The 15,626-nt window shown below is 43.5% G+C and overlaps 1 protein-coding gene across 14 annotated transcripts in view; it reads left to right on the top strand.

Moving 5' to 3' along the window:
* MUC16 (mucin 16, cell surface associated) overlaps positions 1 to 15,626 on the top strand; it is a 161,524-nt gene that overhangs the window by 107,310 nt on the left and 38,588 nt on the right. For 11 of the 14 annotated variants that reach the window (XM_029610950.1, XM_029610960.1, XM_029610949.1 and 8 more), the window contains 13 exons: positions 269 to 336; positions 1,546 to 1,718; positions 2,886 to 2,921; positions 3,430 to 3,578; positions 4,203 to 4,270; positions 6,154 to 6,326; positions 7,110 to 7,145; positions 7,702 to 7,850; positions 8,478 to 8,545; positions 9,951 to 10,123; positions 11,292 to 11,327; positions 12,208 to 12,356; positions 13,000 to 13,067. In XM_029610950.1, the coding sequence (XP_029466810.1) occupies positions 269 to 336; positions 1,546 to 1,718; positions 2,886 to 2,921; positions 3,430 to 3,578; positions 4,203 to 4,270; positions 6,154 to 6,326; positions 7,110 to 7,145; positions 7,702 to 7,850; positions 8,478 to 8,545; positions 9,951 to 10,123; positions 11,292 to 11,327; positions 12,208 to 12,356; positions 13,000 to 13,067 (1,346 nt within the window). The remainder of the gene's footprint in view (positions 1 to 268; positions 337 to 1,545; positions 1,719 to 2,885; positions 2,922 to 3,429; positions 3,579 to 4,202; positions 4,271 to 6,153; positions 6,327 to 7,109; positions 7,146 to 7,701; positions 7,851 to 8,477; positions 8,546 to 9,950; positions 10,124 to 11,291; positions 11,328 to 12,207; positions 12,357 to 12,999; positions 13,068 to 15,626) is intronic. The other 3 variants (XM_029610952.1, XM_029610954.1, XM_029610955.1) reach the window with 3 other exon arrangements.

Here is a 15,626-nt window from a genome sequence, read left to right as displayed (position 1 = left end):
GAGATGAAGAGACAAAGAAGGATCTCATCCTCCAGGGCTCACAAGATTTTGAAGGATTGGGAGGCACATTTTTATGTGGAGAAAGATTGTCATGCTGTAGATTCCCTTTGAGGCTCATTGAAGAGGCAGGAATGTTTTACAGATACTGGAAATGGTCATAGTTTAGTTAAGAAATGCGATGTTAAGCCTCTAGGATAAAGACGCCATGTGTGAGTCCCAGCTGTCTGTACCTTCTTGAATTCACCGAGCACAACCTTTCCTTTCCCAGCTTGACTCTCTGTTCAAGAACAGCAGCCTGGGCCCAGCTTACAGTGGATGCAAAGTTTCCTCTTTCAGGTGAGATTTGTAGATGCCAACACTCAACAGCTTTGGGGTTTAAGTTACATTTGATTAATGCTGCAGTCAGGCCGCCCTCTAGTATGGATTGGGTAAATACATCTATGCTAAATACCATAAATTCTAGGGCAATATTGTGCACTGCAGGTGGAAATCAGTGCTTAAGATAATTATTGAAGCTACAGGATCCAAACAGACAGACTGGATGACTCCCAGGATGCAGCACTATAATGTATAAGGTGAAATTTAAAAATCCGGCATGCAGATCATTTAATGGATGTACGAAGAAGTTGGGCTCGTTCATGCCGACCATATTTGAAAAAGCACCAAGATATGCACATAAAATCCACAGTGTGTACATATTAATAGTTTAGAAAATGGGAGGGGCGTGGCCATGGTCAGGGCGGAGCATGAGCATTTCAGTTCCTGAAAAAGAGATGTACGTTTAAATACATTCATGCCCATGGTGTGTAAGATTACTTCTGTTATGGATGACATATAAGCAATAAAATAAAAGGATCGAGCCATTTCAGAGGTTTAAAGGGTCTGAAGTCACTGGTGACAGTGTAAGCTATCAAACAGGGAATTTGGAGGACCTAATTTTTTCATGGGAGAACTGGTGAATGAACTGGTAAACTGGCAATGGTTTAGGCTGGCACCTCTTTTAAACTCCAACTTTCACAGTAGAAATGGGATTTATGCGCCCATGTGGGCATTTACTTAAAATTTGGCGCACATGTACACACTGCCATGCTATTTTATAAGATGAATGCTAATGCATGCGCAAATTATTAGATGACCACGTACCTGGGTGTGGACCAGCAAGTCAATGTGTCCCTGTGCGCCGATTTGTAAGTTACGGTCCCTATGAACAATGGAGAATGAAAATGGTTGGCTCCAGTGAAAATGCAGTCTAAGAATGACTGGCTTTGCCTGTAGAGATTTACTCGCCAGTCAGGATAGGAGCAGTATGGCCTGATGATTATCAAATCTGCGGATCATGGTCTTTGGCATGTGTTGGTCTAAAATCGTGCTCTGGTAAGGTAGAAAGAGCATTTCCTTTTTCTCCAAGTTTGGTAAAACAAGATTCCTCGCGTGATTAAATGGAAGCTGAAGGTTTTTGCTATCAGATTTATACAGCAATTGCATCTGTCATCAGAATCCGCGAGTCTGTCCTCATAGTCATGTCTCATAAATTTGTCTTTGCAGATCTGCAAATGGCACAGATGGTACTACATTAGATGCTGTGTGCACCTACAAAAATAATTCTGGTGCTCCCGCATTTGATCGAGTGTCTATGTACCAGGAGCTGAGCAAGAAGACCAATGGCATCAGCCAGATGGGACCTTATAACCTGGACAAGAACAGTCTCTATGTCAATGGTAAGGGACTTCTTTCCTTCTATTTTATGTTTGGGATTCTACCTCTTGACTGAGAATGATAAATTCAGGAGCATGAGGCTCCTTGATTATTTTTCTACTTCCACACCAGTGAAAAGCTGGTCAGCAGTTCAGCTCCTGGACAAGAGAAGTTCTGTGCTCAGCACTTTTCATTTCCTCAAGGATGCACCCTAAAGGCAAAGTGACCATGCGTTAGGTTTTCATTTGCTGCTAATGCAAGCTGCAATGTTAAGCTTGGCTTTATTCAAAACAGCAACATAACATTAATGTCCTGGCTTACCTGTAGCAGATTTCACCATAAACAGAAGTCCAATTACTTCAAAGAGTGTTATTCAGTAGGGGCGTCAGTTCCAGGAGGCATCTACAAGTTCAGTTCCCCTTACTCCCAGGAGTCAGATCCAAGTTCAGATTCTGCAGGAGCTCAGCTCCTTCACTTCTACAAGCAAATATACAAAGAGATTTCATGGCTCTCTCACCAGGCACATTTGTCTGTCTCAACAGCCTTCAAGCTGCTGGGAACAAACGATGGTTCCTGGAGATCTCTTTTGTTAGCCTTAGGAGCAGTCTGGGTCCTCAGAGTCAGGGCTAGAGGTATTAGTCTCAGACTCCATGCAAACTGTCCTGGCTTGTTAACCTTACCAGATCACGCCAGTGACTCGAAGTAGAGCACCAGTTTGAGGCCCGTTAGAGCATTTTTGCTCTTACACCATGTAGCAGGGATACTTCTGTGGTAAATAGTTTGATGGTCAGGAAGTCTCTTTTGGGAATGCTTGGTTAAAAAGCCAAGCTTTAGCGTTCTTCCTGAAGGTGAGCTGGCTGGGCTCCAAGCCTATGAATAATGCACGCATGTTCCAGATCTTTGGAGTATAACAGCTAATGGCCCAAAGTACATCACTATCCACTGTGCTGCCTTGATCATAGCTAAATACACCCTTAAACCTAGCTTCCTAAATCACCATATAGTGGCTTTTTGAACAGTTGTCCCAGTGCGCAGATTAGTCCGGAACGTTATATCAAGAGAAGCAATAAACTAAATAAAATGTCATACATAGTATCGTTAATTCCATTTCTGGACATCACTATCAGGAGCTCACTGATTTTATTCTCTGAAATGTAAGCATTGTATTCATTCCTATTTTTCATTGACAGGTTATAATGAAAGAAATCTTCTCCCAACCACCTCCAGTAAGTAGCTGAAAAGAATGAATCTCCTATTTCTATGGGTCAGCAGCATGCTGGGAAATCCATGCATACATCTGAAAATTAAATATACACATGTATTCTCCCTTCCCTGTCTGGATCCAGAGGGATAACGTCATCATTAGGTAGCTAGATCCTTCTGACAGATCCTGATAAAGCTCGATGGTCCAGCTAAGGATTGGACCATCCTGATTTTCCACAGAAAATAATATACTTTTACATGAAAGGATGTCAAGGTTTGAATATCATCTTTTCCCTTCTTTCCGAGAGGATTTATTACACTTTTTTTGAAGCCTAATGCCTGCTGAAAATATCGATTAAAACTTTCCCGATGTCCTGTAAACTTGTGAATAGTTCAAGGCTCACTAAATGATGTTCAGATTTACAGAGCAGGGGAGCCCTGCAGAAGGAGAATTATTTTGAATTATTTCCTGATCATCTTCAAACCATGATTGTCAGATTCTGCTATAACTTGTTTTCGCCATTCTTACAGCTGTGAAGCCAATTACATCCCAGGCTCCTCCCCCCTCAGATGTGCCTTTCACAGTGAACTTGACTATAACCAACCTCAAGTATACCACGGAAATGGCAAACCCCAATTCTCCCAAATTCAACTCAACAGCTAGCACACTGTCTGCCATGGTAGGTATTTTCTGGAATGCAGTAATTACTGTAATTTTATTTTTCTTTGCATTTTAGGGGACATTGTCAGGGGTTGGCAGCTTGGGATGGCTGACATTTGGTCGGATTTTGTGGTTTTTGCTAATTAAACTAGCTGATCTTTGTATTTTGAGTTTCCTGAATCTGTATGATGTTGGGTAGAATGATGGATGGTGGAGAGAGGAAAACAATGGATTTCCTTATAGAAGTGCATGAAACATTATTACATTGATTGTTAGAGTCTCTGTACTTGCTATTTATATGCAAAGTTTCAACCTGTACTGTTATAAGTATTGTGTAAAAGGTGTTATCAATCTGCACAATGCCAAATTTAAATGGAGATGAAGAGACACAAGAGGATCCCATCCCCCAGGGCTCACAAGATTTTGAAGGATTGGGAGGCACATTTCTATGTGGCGGAAGATTGTCATGCTGTAGATTCCCTTTGAGGCTAATTGAAGAGGCAGGAATGTTTTACAGATACTGGAAATGGTCATAGTTTAGTTAAGAGATGCAATGTTAAGCCTCTAGGATAAAGACACCATGTGTGAGTCCCAGCTGTCAGTACCTTATTGAATTCACCGAGCACAACCTTTCCTTTCCCAGCTTGACTCTCTGCTCAAGAACAGCAGCCTGGGCCCAGCTTACAGTGGATGCAAAGTTTCCTCTTTCAGGTGAGATTTGTAGATGCCAACACTCAACAGCTTTGGGGTTTAAGTTACATTTGATTAATGCTACAGTCAGGCCGTCCTCTAGTATGGATGCTAAATACCATAAATTCTAGGGCAATATTGTGCAGTGCAGGAAGAAATCATTGCTTAAGATAATTACTGAAGCTGCAGAATCCAACCAGACAGACTGGATGACTCCCAGAATGTAGCACTATAGTTTATGAGGTGAAATTAAATAGGCCGGCGCACGCAGGGGTAGATTTTAAAAGAAGCGCGATCAGCCTACTTTTGCTTGCGCATCAGACTCAAGCAAAAGTACGCTGGATTTTAGTAGATACGCGCGGAGCCGCGCGTATCCACTAAATCCTGGATCGGCGCGCGCAAGGCTATCGATTTTGTATAGCCTGCGCGCGCCGAGCCGCGCTGCCTCCCCCCGTTCCCTCCAAGGCCGCTCCGAAATCGGAGCGGCCTCGGAGGGAACTTTCCTTTGCCCTCCCCTCACCTTACCCTCCCTTCCCCTACCTAACCCACCCACCCGGCCCTGTCTACACCCCCCCCTTACCTTTGTCGGGGGATTTACGCCTCCCGGAGGGAGACGTAAATCCCCGCGCGCCAGCGGGCCTGCTGCGTGCCGGGCCGCGACCTGGGGGCGGGTACGGAGGGCGCGGCCACGCCCCCGGGCCGTAGCCACGCCCCCGTACCCGCCCCCAAAACGCTGCCGACACGCCCCCGGAACGCCGCGACGACCGGACCTGCCCCCCGACACGCCCCCCTCCGAGAACCCCGGGACTTACGCGAGTCCCGGGGCTCTGCGCGCGCCGGGAGGCCTATGTAAAATAGGCTTCCCGGCGCGCAGGGCCCTGCTCGCGTAAATCCGCCCGGTTTTGGGCGGATTTACGCGAGCAGGGCTCTGAAAATCCGCCCCGCATTGTTTAGGGGATGCATGAAGAAGTTGGGTTCACTCGTGCCATATTTTAAAAAGAGCCCAGATATGCATTTAAAAGAAGTAATATGCACATCTGAAAGGTTTTGGAAAAGGGAGGGGCCTGGGCGGGTCCTGGGTGTTTCTGGTCTTTTGAGCAAGTGATGTGCGTGCAAATATTTACATTCCCATTTGCATGCCCAGGTTCCCTGGTGTGTAACATTACTTCTGCTACGGATGACTTGTAAGCAATAAAATTAAAGGATCGAGCCATTTCAGAGAGGTTTAAAGGGTCTGGTGGCAGTGTAAGCTATCAAACCAGGAAATTTGGAGGACCTAATTGTTACATGGGAGAATTGGTGAATGAACTAGTAACCTGGCAATGGTGTAGGCTGACATCTCTTTTAAAATCCAACTTTCGCAGTAGAAACGGGATTTATGCATCCATGTGGGCACTCACTTAAACTTTGGCGCACATGTACACACTGCCATGCTATTTTATAACATGAACACTAATGCATGCACAAGTTATAAGATGGCCACGTACCTGGGTGCGGACCAAAGCACGCCAATGTGTCCCTATGCACTGATTTGTAAGTTACCGTCCCTGTGTACAATGGAGAATGAAAGGGGTTGGCTCCAGTGAAAATGATCCCTAGGATGCAGTCTAAGAATGACTGGCTTTGCCTGTAGAGATTTACTCGCCAGTCAGGATAGGTGCAGTATGGCCTGATGATTATCAAATCTGCGGATCATGGTCTTTGGCGTGTGTTGGTCTAAAATCGTGTTCTGGAAAGGTAGAAAGACCATTTCCTTTTTCTCCAAGTTTGGTAAAACAAGATCCCTTGCGTGATTAAATGGAAGCTGCAGGTTTTTGGTATCAGATTTTATACAGCAATTGCATCTGTCATCAGAATCAACAAGTCTGTCCACGTAGTCATGTCTCATAAATTTGTCTTTGCAGATCTGCAAATGGCACAGATGGTACTACATTAGATGCTGTGTGCACCTACAAAAATAATTCTGGTGCTCCCGCATTTGATCGAGTATCTATGTACCAGGAGCTGAGCAAGAAGACCAATGGCATCAGCCAGATGGGTCCTTATATCCTGGACAAGAACAGCCTCTATGTCAATGGTAAGAGACTTCTTTCCTTTACCACAAGTCAGATCCAAGTTCAGATTCTGCAGGAGCTCAGCTTCTTCACTTCTACAAGCAAATATACAAAGAGATTTCATAGCTCTCTCACCAGGCACTTTTGTCTGTCTCAACAGCCCTCAAGCTACTGGGAACAAATGATTGTTGCTGGAGATCTCTTTTGTAAGCCTTAGGAGCAGTCTGGATCCTCAGAGTCAGGGCTAGAGGTATTAGTCTCAGACTTCATGCAAACTGTCCTGGCTTGTTAAACTTACCAGAGCCCACCAGTGACTCAAAGTAGAGCACCAGTTTGAGGCCAGTCAGAGCATTTCTGCTCTTACACCATGAAACAGGGACCTTCTGTGGTAAATAGTTTGGTGGACTGGAAGTCTCTTTTGGAAATGCTTGGTAAAAAGCCAAGCTTTAGCGTTCTTCCTGAAGGTGAGCTGGATGGGCTCCAAGCCTATGAATAATGCACGCATGTTCCAGATCTTTGGAGTATAACAGCTAATGGCCCAAAGTACATCACTATCCACTGTGCTGCCTTGATCATAGCTAAATACACCCTTAAACCTAGCTCCCTAAATCACCACTTAGTGGCTTTTTGAACAGTTGTCTCAGTGCGCAGATTAGTACGGACCGTTATATCAAGAGAAGCAATAAACTAAATAAAACGTCTTCCATAGTATCGTTAATTCCATTTCTGGACATCACTATCAGCAGCTCACTGATTTTATTCTCTGGAATGTAAACATTTTATTAATTCCTATTTTTCATTGACAGGTTATACTGAGAGAAATCTTCTCCCAACCACCTCCAGTAAGTAGCTGAAAAGAATGAATCTCCTATTTCTGGGAAATCCATGCACACATCTGAAAATTAAATATATACATGTATTCTCCCTTCCCTGTCTAGATCCGGAGGGATAACGTCATCATTAGGTAGCTAGATCCTTCTGACAGATCCTGATAGAGCTCGATGGTCCAGCTAAGGATTGGAGTTAGCCAGACAACATCCGAGATTTGAATATTTTCCCCAGGCTCATCAGCTAAATTTTGTTCACACAACTGATTTTCCACACAAAATAATATACTTTTATGTGAAAGGATGTCAAGGTTTGCATATTATCTTCTCCCTTCTTTCCGAGAGGATTTATTACACTTTTTTTTAAACTGAATGCCTGCTAAAAAAATCGATTAAAGCTTTCCCGATGTCCTTTAAACCTCTGAATAGTTCAAGGCTCACTAAATGATGCTCAGATTTACAGAGCAGGGGAGCCCTGCAGAGCAAGGGGAATTATTTTGAATTATTTCCTGATCACCCACAAACCATGATTGTCAGATTCTGCTATAACTTGTTTTCGCCATTCTTACAGCTGTGAAGCCAATTACATCCCAGACTCCGCCCCCCTCAGATGTGCCTTTCACAGTGAACTTGACTATAACCAACCTCAAGTATACCACGGAAATGGCAAACCCCAATTCTCCCAAATTCACCTCAACAGCCAGCACACTGTCTGCCATGGTAGGTATTTTCTGGAATGCAGTAATTACTGTAATTTTATTTTTCTTTGTATTTAAGGGGACAGTGGCAGGGTTGGCAGCTTGGGATGGCTGACATTTGGTAGGATTTGGGGTTTTTCCTAATTAAACTAGCTGATCTCTGCATTTTGAGTATCCTTATCCTGACTCTGTATGATGTTGGGTAGAACGATGAATGGGGAGAAAGGAAAACATTGGATTTCCTTATAGAAGTGCATGAAACATTATTACATTGATTGTTAGAGTCTCTGTACTTGCTATTTATAAGTAAAGTTTCAACCTGTACCGTTATAATTATTGTGTAAAAGGTGTTAGCAATCTGCACAATGCCAAATTTTAATGGAGATGAAGAGACACAGAAGGATCCCATCCCCGAGAGCTCACAAGATTTTGAACAATTGGGAGGCACATTTCTATGTGGAGGAAGATTGTCATGCTGTAGATTCCCTTTGAGGCTAATTGAAGAGGCAGGAATGTTCTACAGAAACTGGAAATGGTCATACTTTAGTTAAGAAATGCGATGTTAAGCCTCTAGGATAAAGACGCCATGTGTCAGTCCCAGCTCTCTGTACCTTCTTGAATTCACTGAGCACAACCTTTCCTTTCCCAGCTTGACTCTCTCTTCAAGAACAGCAGCCTGGGCCCAGCTTACAGTGGATGCAAAGTTTCCTCTTTCAGGTGAGATTTGTAGATGCCAACACTCAACAGCATTGCGGTTTAAGTTACATTTGATTAATGCTGCAGTCAGGCCGTCCTCTTGTATGGACTGGGTAAATACATCTGTGCTAAATACCATAAATTCTAGGGCAATATTGTGCACTGCAGGTGAAATCAGTGCTTAAGATAATTATTGAACCTACAGGTTCCAAACAGACAGACTGGATGACTCCCAGGATGCAGAACTATAGTCTATGAGGTGAAATTAAATAGGCCGGCGCACGCATCGTTTAAGGGATGCATGAAGAAGTTGGGTTCACTCGCACCATATTTTAAAAAGTGCCTAGATAGCAAATTTAAAAGCCGTAATAAGCACATCTGAAAAGTTTTAGAAAAGGGGAGGGGCATGGGCATTTCGGGGCCTGAGCATGAGATGTACATGCAAATATTTACATTCTCCATTGTGTGCCAAGGTCCCCTGGTGTGTAACATTACATCTGCTATCAATGTATTTATTTATTTATTTAAACGATTTTATATACCGATGTATGGTGGTTAGCCTTCAAAAAAGTTTACATTTTCAGTAAAATAATTGACAGTTACATAAACACAAGTATAAATGATAATTATCATATTAACAAAGTTAATAGCTATCATTACCCATATTAAATATAAAGTCACCATACGTATGGATATGTAAACAATAAAATAAAAGGATTGAGCCATTTCAGAGAGGTTCAAAGGGTCCGAAGTCATTGGTGACAGTGTAAGCTATCCAACCAGGGAATTTGAAGGACCTAATTCTTATTTGGGTGAACTGGTGAATGAACTGGTAAACTGGCAATGGTGTAGGCTGGCACCTCTTTTAAAATCTGACTTACCCGGGAAAAAACGGGATTTATGCGCACATGTGGGCACTCACTTAAACTTTGGCGCACATGTACACACTGCCATGCTATTTTATAAGATGAATGCTAATGCATGCGCAAGTTATGAGATGACCACGTACCTGGGTGCGGACCAAAGCACGCCAATGTGTCCCTGTGCGCCGATTTGTAAGTTACGGTCCCTGTGTACAATGGAGAATGAAAGTGGTTGGCTCCAGTGAAAATGATCCCTAGGATGCAGTCTAAGAATGACTGGCTTTGCCTGTAGAGATTTACTCGCCAGTCAGGATAGGTGCAGTATGGCCTGTTAATTATCAAATCTGCGGATTCATGGTCTTTGGCATGTATTGATCTAAAATCGTGTTCTGGAAAGGTAGAAAGTCCATTTCCTTTTTCACCAAGTTTGGTAAAAGAAGATCCCTCGCTTGATTAATTGGAAGCTGCAAGTTTTTGCTATCAGATTTATACAGCAATTGCATCTGTCATCAGAATCAGCGAGTCTGTCCTCGTAGTCATGTCTCATAAATTTGTCTTTGCAGATCTGCAAACGGCACAGATGGTACTACATTAGATGCTGTGTGCACCTACAAAAATAATTCTGGTGCTCCCGCATTTGATCGAGTATCTATGTACCAGGAGCTGAGCAAGAAGACCAATGGTATCAGTCAGATGGGACCTTATAACCTGGACAAGAACAGCCTCTATGTCAATGGTAAGGGACTTCTTTCCTTCTATTTTATGTTTGGGATTCTACCTCTTGACTGAGAATGATAAATTCAGGATTCTGAGGCTCCTTTGATTCTTTTTCTACTTTCACACCAGTGAAAAGCTGCTCAGCAGTTCAGCTCCTGGACAAGAGAAGTTCTGTGCTCAGCACTTTTCATTTCCTCAAGGATGCACCCTAAAGGCAAAGTGACCATGCGTTAGGTTTTCATTTGCTGCTAATGCAAGCTGCAATTTTAAGCTTGGCTTTATACAAAACAGCAACATAACATTAATATCCTGGCTTACCTGTAGCAGATTTCACCATAAACAGAAGTCCAATTACTTCAAAGAGCGTTATTCAGTTGGTGCTTCAGTTCCAAGAGACATCTACAAGTTCAGTTCCCCTTACTCCCAGGAGTCAGATCCAAGTTCAGATTCTGCTGGAGCTCAGCTCCTTCACTTCTACAAGCAAATATACAAAGAGATTTCATGGCTCTGTCACCAGGCACTTTTGACAGTCTCAACAGCCCTCAAGCTGCTGGGAACAAATGATTGTTCCTGGAGATCTCTTTTGTAAGTCTTAGAAGCAGTCTGGATCCTCAGAGTCAGGGCTAGAGGTATTAGTCTCAGACTCCATGCAAACTGTCCTGGCTTGTTAGACCTACCAGAGCCCACCAGTGACTCAAAGAAGAGCACCAGTTTGAGGCCAGTTAGAGCATTTTTGCGCTTACACCATGTAGCAGGGATACTTCTGTGGTAAATAGTTTGATGGTCAGGAAGTCTCTTTTGGGAATGCTTGGTTAAAAAGTCATGCTTTAGCGTTCTTCCTGAAGGTGAGCTGGCTGGGCTCCAAGCCTATGAATAATGCACGCATGTTCCAGATCTTTGGAGTATAACAGCTAAAGGCCCAAAGTACATCACTATCCACTGTGCTGCCTTGATCCTAGCTAAATGCACCCTTAAACCTAGCTTCCTAAATCACCACTTAGTGGCCTTTTGAACAGTTGTCCCAGTGCGCAGATTAGTCCGGAACGTTATATCAAGAGAAGCAATAAACTAAATAAAACGTCATCCATAGTATCGTTAATTCCATTTCTGGACATCACTATCAGCAGCTCACTGATTTTATTCTCTGAAATGTAAGCATTGTATTCATTCCTATTTTTCATTGACAGGTTATAATGAAAGAAATCTTCTCCCAACCACCTCCAGTAAGTAGCTGAAAAGAATGAATCTCCTATTTCTATGGGTCAGCAGCATGCTGGGAAATCCATGCATACATCTGAAAATTAAATATACACATGTATTCTCCCTTCCCTGTCCGGATTCAGATGGATAACGTCATCATTAGGTAGCTAGATCCTTCTGACAAATATCCTGATAGAGCTCGATGGTCCAGCTAAGGGTTGGAGTTAGCCAGACAACATCTCAGATTTGAATATTTTCCCCCTGCTCATCAGCTAAATGTTGTTCACACCACAACTGATTTTCCACACAAAATTTACCCCAGGCAAATAGAGGCAGCATGGGGAGCCTTCCCCCCGGTGCAGTTTCACTTTCTCCGGGCCGTGCTGAGCATCAGAGCTGCCCAGATAAAATTAGGCAGGCAAGGCTGGTAGTTGAATTACCTTCCCTAAAGTGATCCAGATAACTTTATCTGAATAACTTTATGCAAAAATCTTTACCCAGACAACGTAATGGGGAACTCCGCCAGATAACTTTCCTGCTCGGTGCCTTACTCAATATGGACCTCTAACGTTTTTTACATTTTCTCATTGTTTTCTTTTCAAGTAAAATTAATTGCAATACTTTTATGTGAAAGGATGTCAAGGTTTGAATATCATCTTCTCCCTTCTTTCCGAGAGGATTTATTACACTTTTTTTAAAGCCAAATGAATGCTAGAAATATCAATTAAAGCTTTCCCGATGTCCTGTAAACTTCTGAATAGTTCAAGGCTCACTAAATGATGCTCAGATTTACAGAGCAGGGGAGCCCTGCAGAGCAAGAGGAATTATTTTGAATTATTTCCTGATCACCCACAAAGCATGATTGTCAGATTCTGCTATAACTTGTTTTCGCCATTCTTACAGCTGTGAAGCCAATTACATCCCAGACTCCGCCCCCCTCAGATGTGCCTTTCACAGTGAACTTGACTATAACCAACCTCAAATATACCACAGAAATGGCACAACCCAATTCTCCCAAATTCAACTCAACAGCTAGCACACTGTCTGCCATGGTAGGTATTTTCTGGAATGCAGTAATTACTGTAATTTTATTTTTCTTTGTATTTAAGGGGACAGTGGCAGGGTTGGCAGCTTGGGATGGCTGATATTTGGTAGGATTTTGTGGTGTTTGCTAGTTAATTTAGTTGATCTTTGTATTGTGATTTTGCAGAATCTGCATGATGTTGGGAAGAATGTCGGGTGGGGTAGAGAGAGGAAAACAATGGATTTCCTTACAGAACTGCATGCAACATTAGTATATCAGATTTTTAGAGTCTCCATCCTTGCCTGTTGATTTTCAAAGTTGTCAACTTGTAGCGTTATTATTAACGTTTAAAATATGAAAGCAGAGCAGTAGACAGAGGCAGAAGAATATATCAAAACTAAAGAGATGAATGGGCACAAAAAATACGATGCCACAAGACTTACAACATTTTGTACAAGATTGGGAGGCACATTTCTATGGGGAGGAAGATTGTCATGCTGTAGATTCCCTTTGAGGCTAATTGAAGAGGCAGGAATGATTTAGAGATACTGGAAATGGTCATAGTTTAGTTAAGAAATGCGATGTTAAGCCTCTAGGATAAAGACGCCATGTGTCAGTCCCAGCTCTCTGTACCTTCTTGAATTCACTGAGCACAACCTTTCCTTTCCCAGCTTGACTCTCTGTTCAGGAACAGCAGCCTGGGCCCAGCTTACAGTGGATGCAAAGTTTCCTCTTTCAGGTGAGATTTGTAGATGCCAACACTCAACAGCTTTGGGGTTTAAGTTATATTTGAGTAATGCTGCAGTCAGGCCGTCCTCTAGTATGGATTGGGTAAATACATCTATGCTAAATACCATAAATTCTAGGGCAATATTGTGCACTGCAGGCGGAAATCAGTGCTTAAGATAATTATTGAACCAGCAGGATCCAAACAGACAAATTGGATGGGGTGCAATCCTCGGCTTCCCCTCAGCTGGTGGCCCCTCCCTCTTCCAGTCCTATGCTTAAGTGCCGGGGCTCGCCTCAACTCCCTGCGGGTGTTCCCGACAGGAATCCGGATGGCACTGATGATGAAGTTGATCCAGATTCCCTGAAAGATGGGGAAATTCCTCCAGGGCTGGAACCGTATCGAACCATGTTGTGATTCTTTCATAGAGATAAACTGCCGTCCCTGATTTCCCAGACCTTAAATCAGCTCAGTGTTCCTGGTTTGGATACTATGTCAGAGCTGAGGAAGAATCACATTTTGTTTTCCATACGTAAAGCCTCTTGTTTTTTCCCTGTAATGGATGCTATTCAGGAATTAATTGATTTGGAATGGGACACCCCGCAGGCAAATTTTAAAGGGGGTCGGACATTTTAAGGTCTGTACTCCCTGGACCCAGCCGTGAAAGAGAGTTTGCATTTTCCCAAAGTGGATGCACTGGTATGTGCCATCTCTAAGCTGATGCCTGTCCTATAGAGGGAAGAGCGGCCTTGAAGGTTGTGCATGTTAGAAGGATTGAGGCTATTCTTAAGTAAGCCTTTGAGGCGGTGTCGATGACTTTACAGATTGCTTCCTGCTACACCATTGTGGTGGGATCTTGTCTGCTTCTCTCTCAGGAGGTTGATGAGTCTGGAGGGAATTCCAGAGTGGTTATGGAGCCTGCTGCCACCTTTTTAGCAGAAGCAGGCTGTGATTTAGGCAGAGGAGTAGCTTCGGTGATAGCGGCCAGGCGTCAGCTCTGGTTGCGAAATTGATAAGATGACGCAGCAACCAAAACTAATCTTACCAAGATGCCCTGTAAAGGCTCACTCATGTTTGGGAGCAAGTTGGGGAAATTGGCCAATTATTGGGGCGAGTCTCTGGTTCTTCGGTTGCCAGAGGATAAGAAGCAGTTACTGCACTCCTTTGGTATAAGGGGTCGTCTCCAGGGTTCCAGGTGGTTTCGATCTTACAGAGGGTCGACCTTTCAGTGGACTCAGCCTTTCAGTAGATCTCAGTCCTTTCGTCCCCGACAGCCCAAGAGAGGAGCGGGCTCAGGTGGTGGACCTTCCCGACCTTCCCAATGAAGGTTTTCCGACCCACCTTCTAGAACAAGAGATACAGGGACGTCTCTCTCTCTCTCTCTTTTATCGGAGGTGGGTCAAGATCACGTCAGACCAGTGGGTCCTAGAGGTGATACAAAAAGGATATGTGCAAACGTCCAAGGCGATCTTCTAGTGGTCGGGGATATGAACAGTACATTTGATGCCTCCTTGGATAAATCTCAATTACCTAAAGGATTCCGCCCTTCTGTCACCTCAGGAGTGGTTCAACTAAGCAAGCACTTGGGCCTTGTTGACCCGTGGAGAATTTTGAATCCCACTACGAGAGAATACACTCATGTGTCTAGAGCACACAGTACACTATCTCGAATCGACTATATTCTCCTAGTGGACCGATTATTTTCTCTAGTGGACTCGGCGGAAATAGGAGCCATAGCAGTGGCGGATCACGCACCTGTATGGATTGATCTACGGGTCTCTTCGATGCCTTCCGGGAAAAAATCGTGGCGTCTCCCAGGTTATCTGCTGCAAGATGGAGAATTTCATAAATATCTACGCACTAAATGGGAGGACTTTCAAGAGAATAATCAACAACACCTGACCGATCCTGCATTATTTTGGGAAACTGGAAAAGTTGTCATGAGAGGAGAGATAATTGCTTATACCATTAAGAAGAGCAAGCAATTGAATACTGCTATATTAACGCTAGAATCTCAATTACAGCAGGCGAAACAACAGCTGGCAACTTGCCCAACTTCCGCGAATAAAACAGCTTACTGGGCTTGTGTCCATTCGCTTAATGCTCAGTTACATCTTCGGGCACAGAACGCTCTCCAGGCTTCTGGCCATTATTTTTATAGATACGGTAATAAGTCGAGCAAACTCTTATCGCGCTTGGTCGCTGTTAAAAGGAGGAAATCCTACATTACGGGTTTAAAAACTCACGCAGGCACTTACGTGACCAACACAGCAGATGTCTTAGAAACGCTCCGTAGCTTCTATGAAGGCCTTTATAAGGAGGATAGAGAAGGAGACCAGCACGACGAGGAGACTTTCTTCACAGATATCAACCTACCAAGGATTACGGACTTGCAGAAAGAAATACTGGTGCGCCCTATATCAATGGGGGAAATTACAGGTGTGATAAAAACAGGGAAATGTAATAAATCTCCTGGCCCAGATGGATTCCCGGTGGAGTATTACAAGATCTTGAGCACCATACTGGTAGACAAACTTGCATTGTTCTACAACCATGCGTGGCTGGGAGATG

Source organism: Rhinatrema bivittatum, chromosome 8 (assembly GCF_901001135.1).
Source record: "Rhinatrema bivittatum chromosome 8, aRhiBiv1.1, whole genome shotgun sequence".
In the NCBI taxonomy this organism is placed as follows: Eukaryota; Metazoa; Chordata; class Amphibia; order Gymnophiona; family Rhinatrematidae; genus Rhinatrema; species Rhinatrema bivittatum.
The sequence above is the reverse complement of the archived record's forward strand: the minus strand, read 5'-3'. Positions and strand labels throughout refer to the sequence as shown.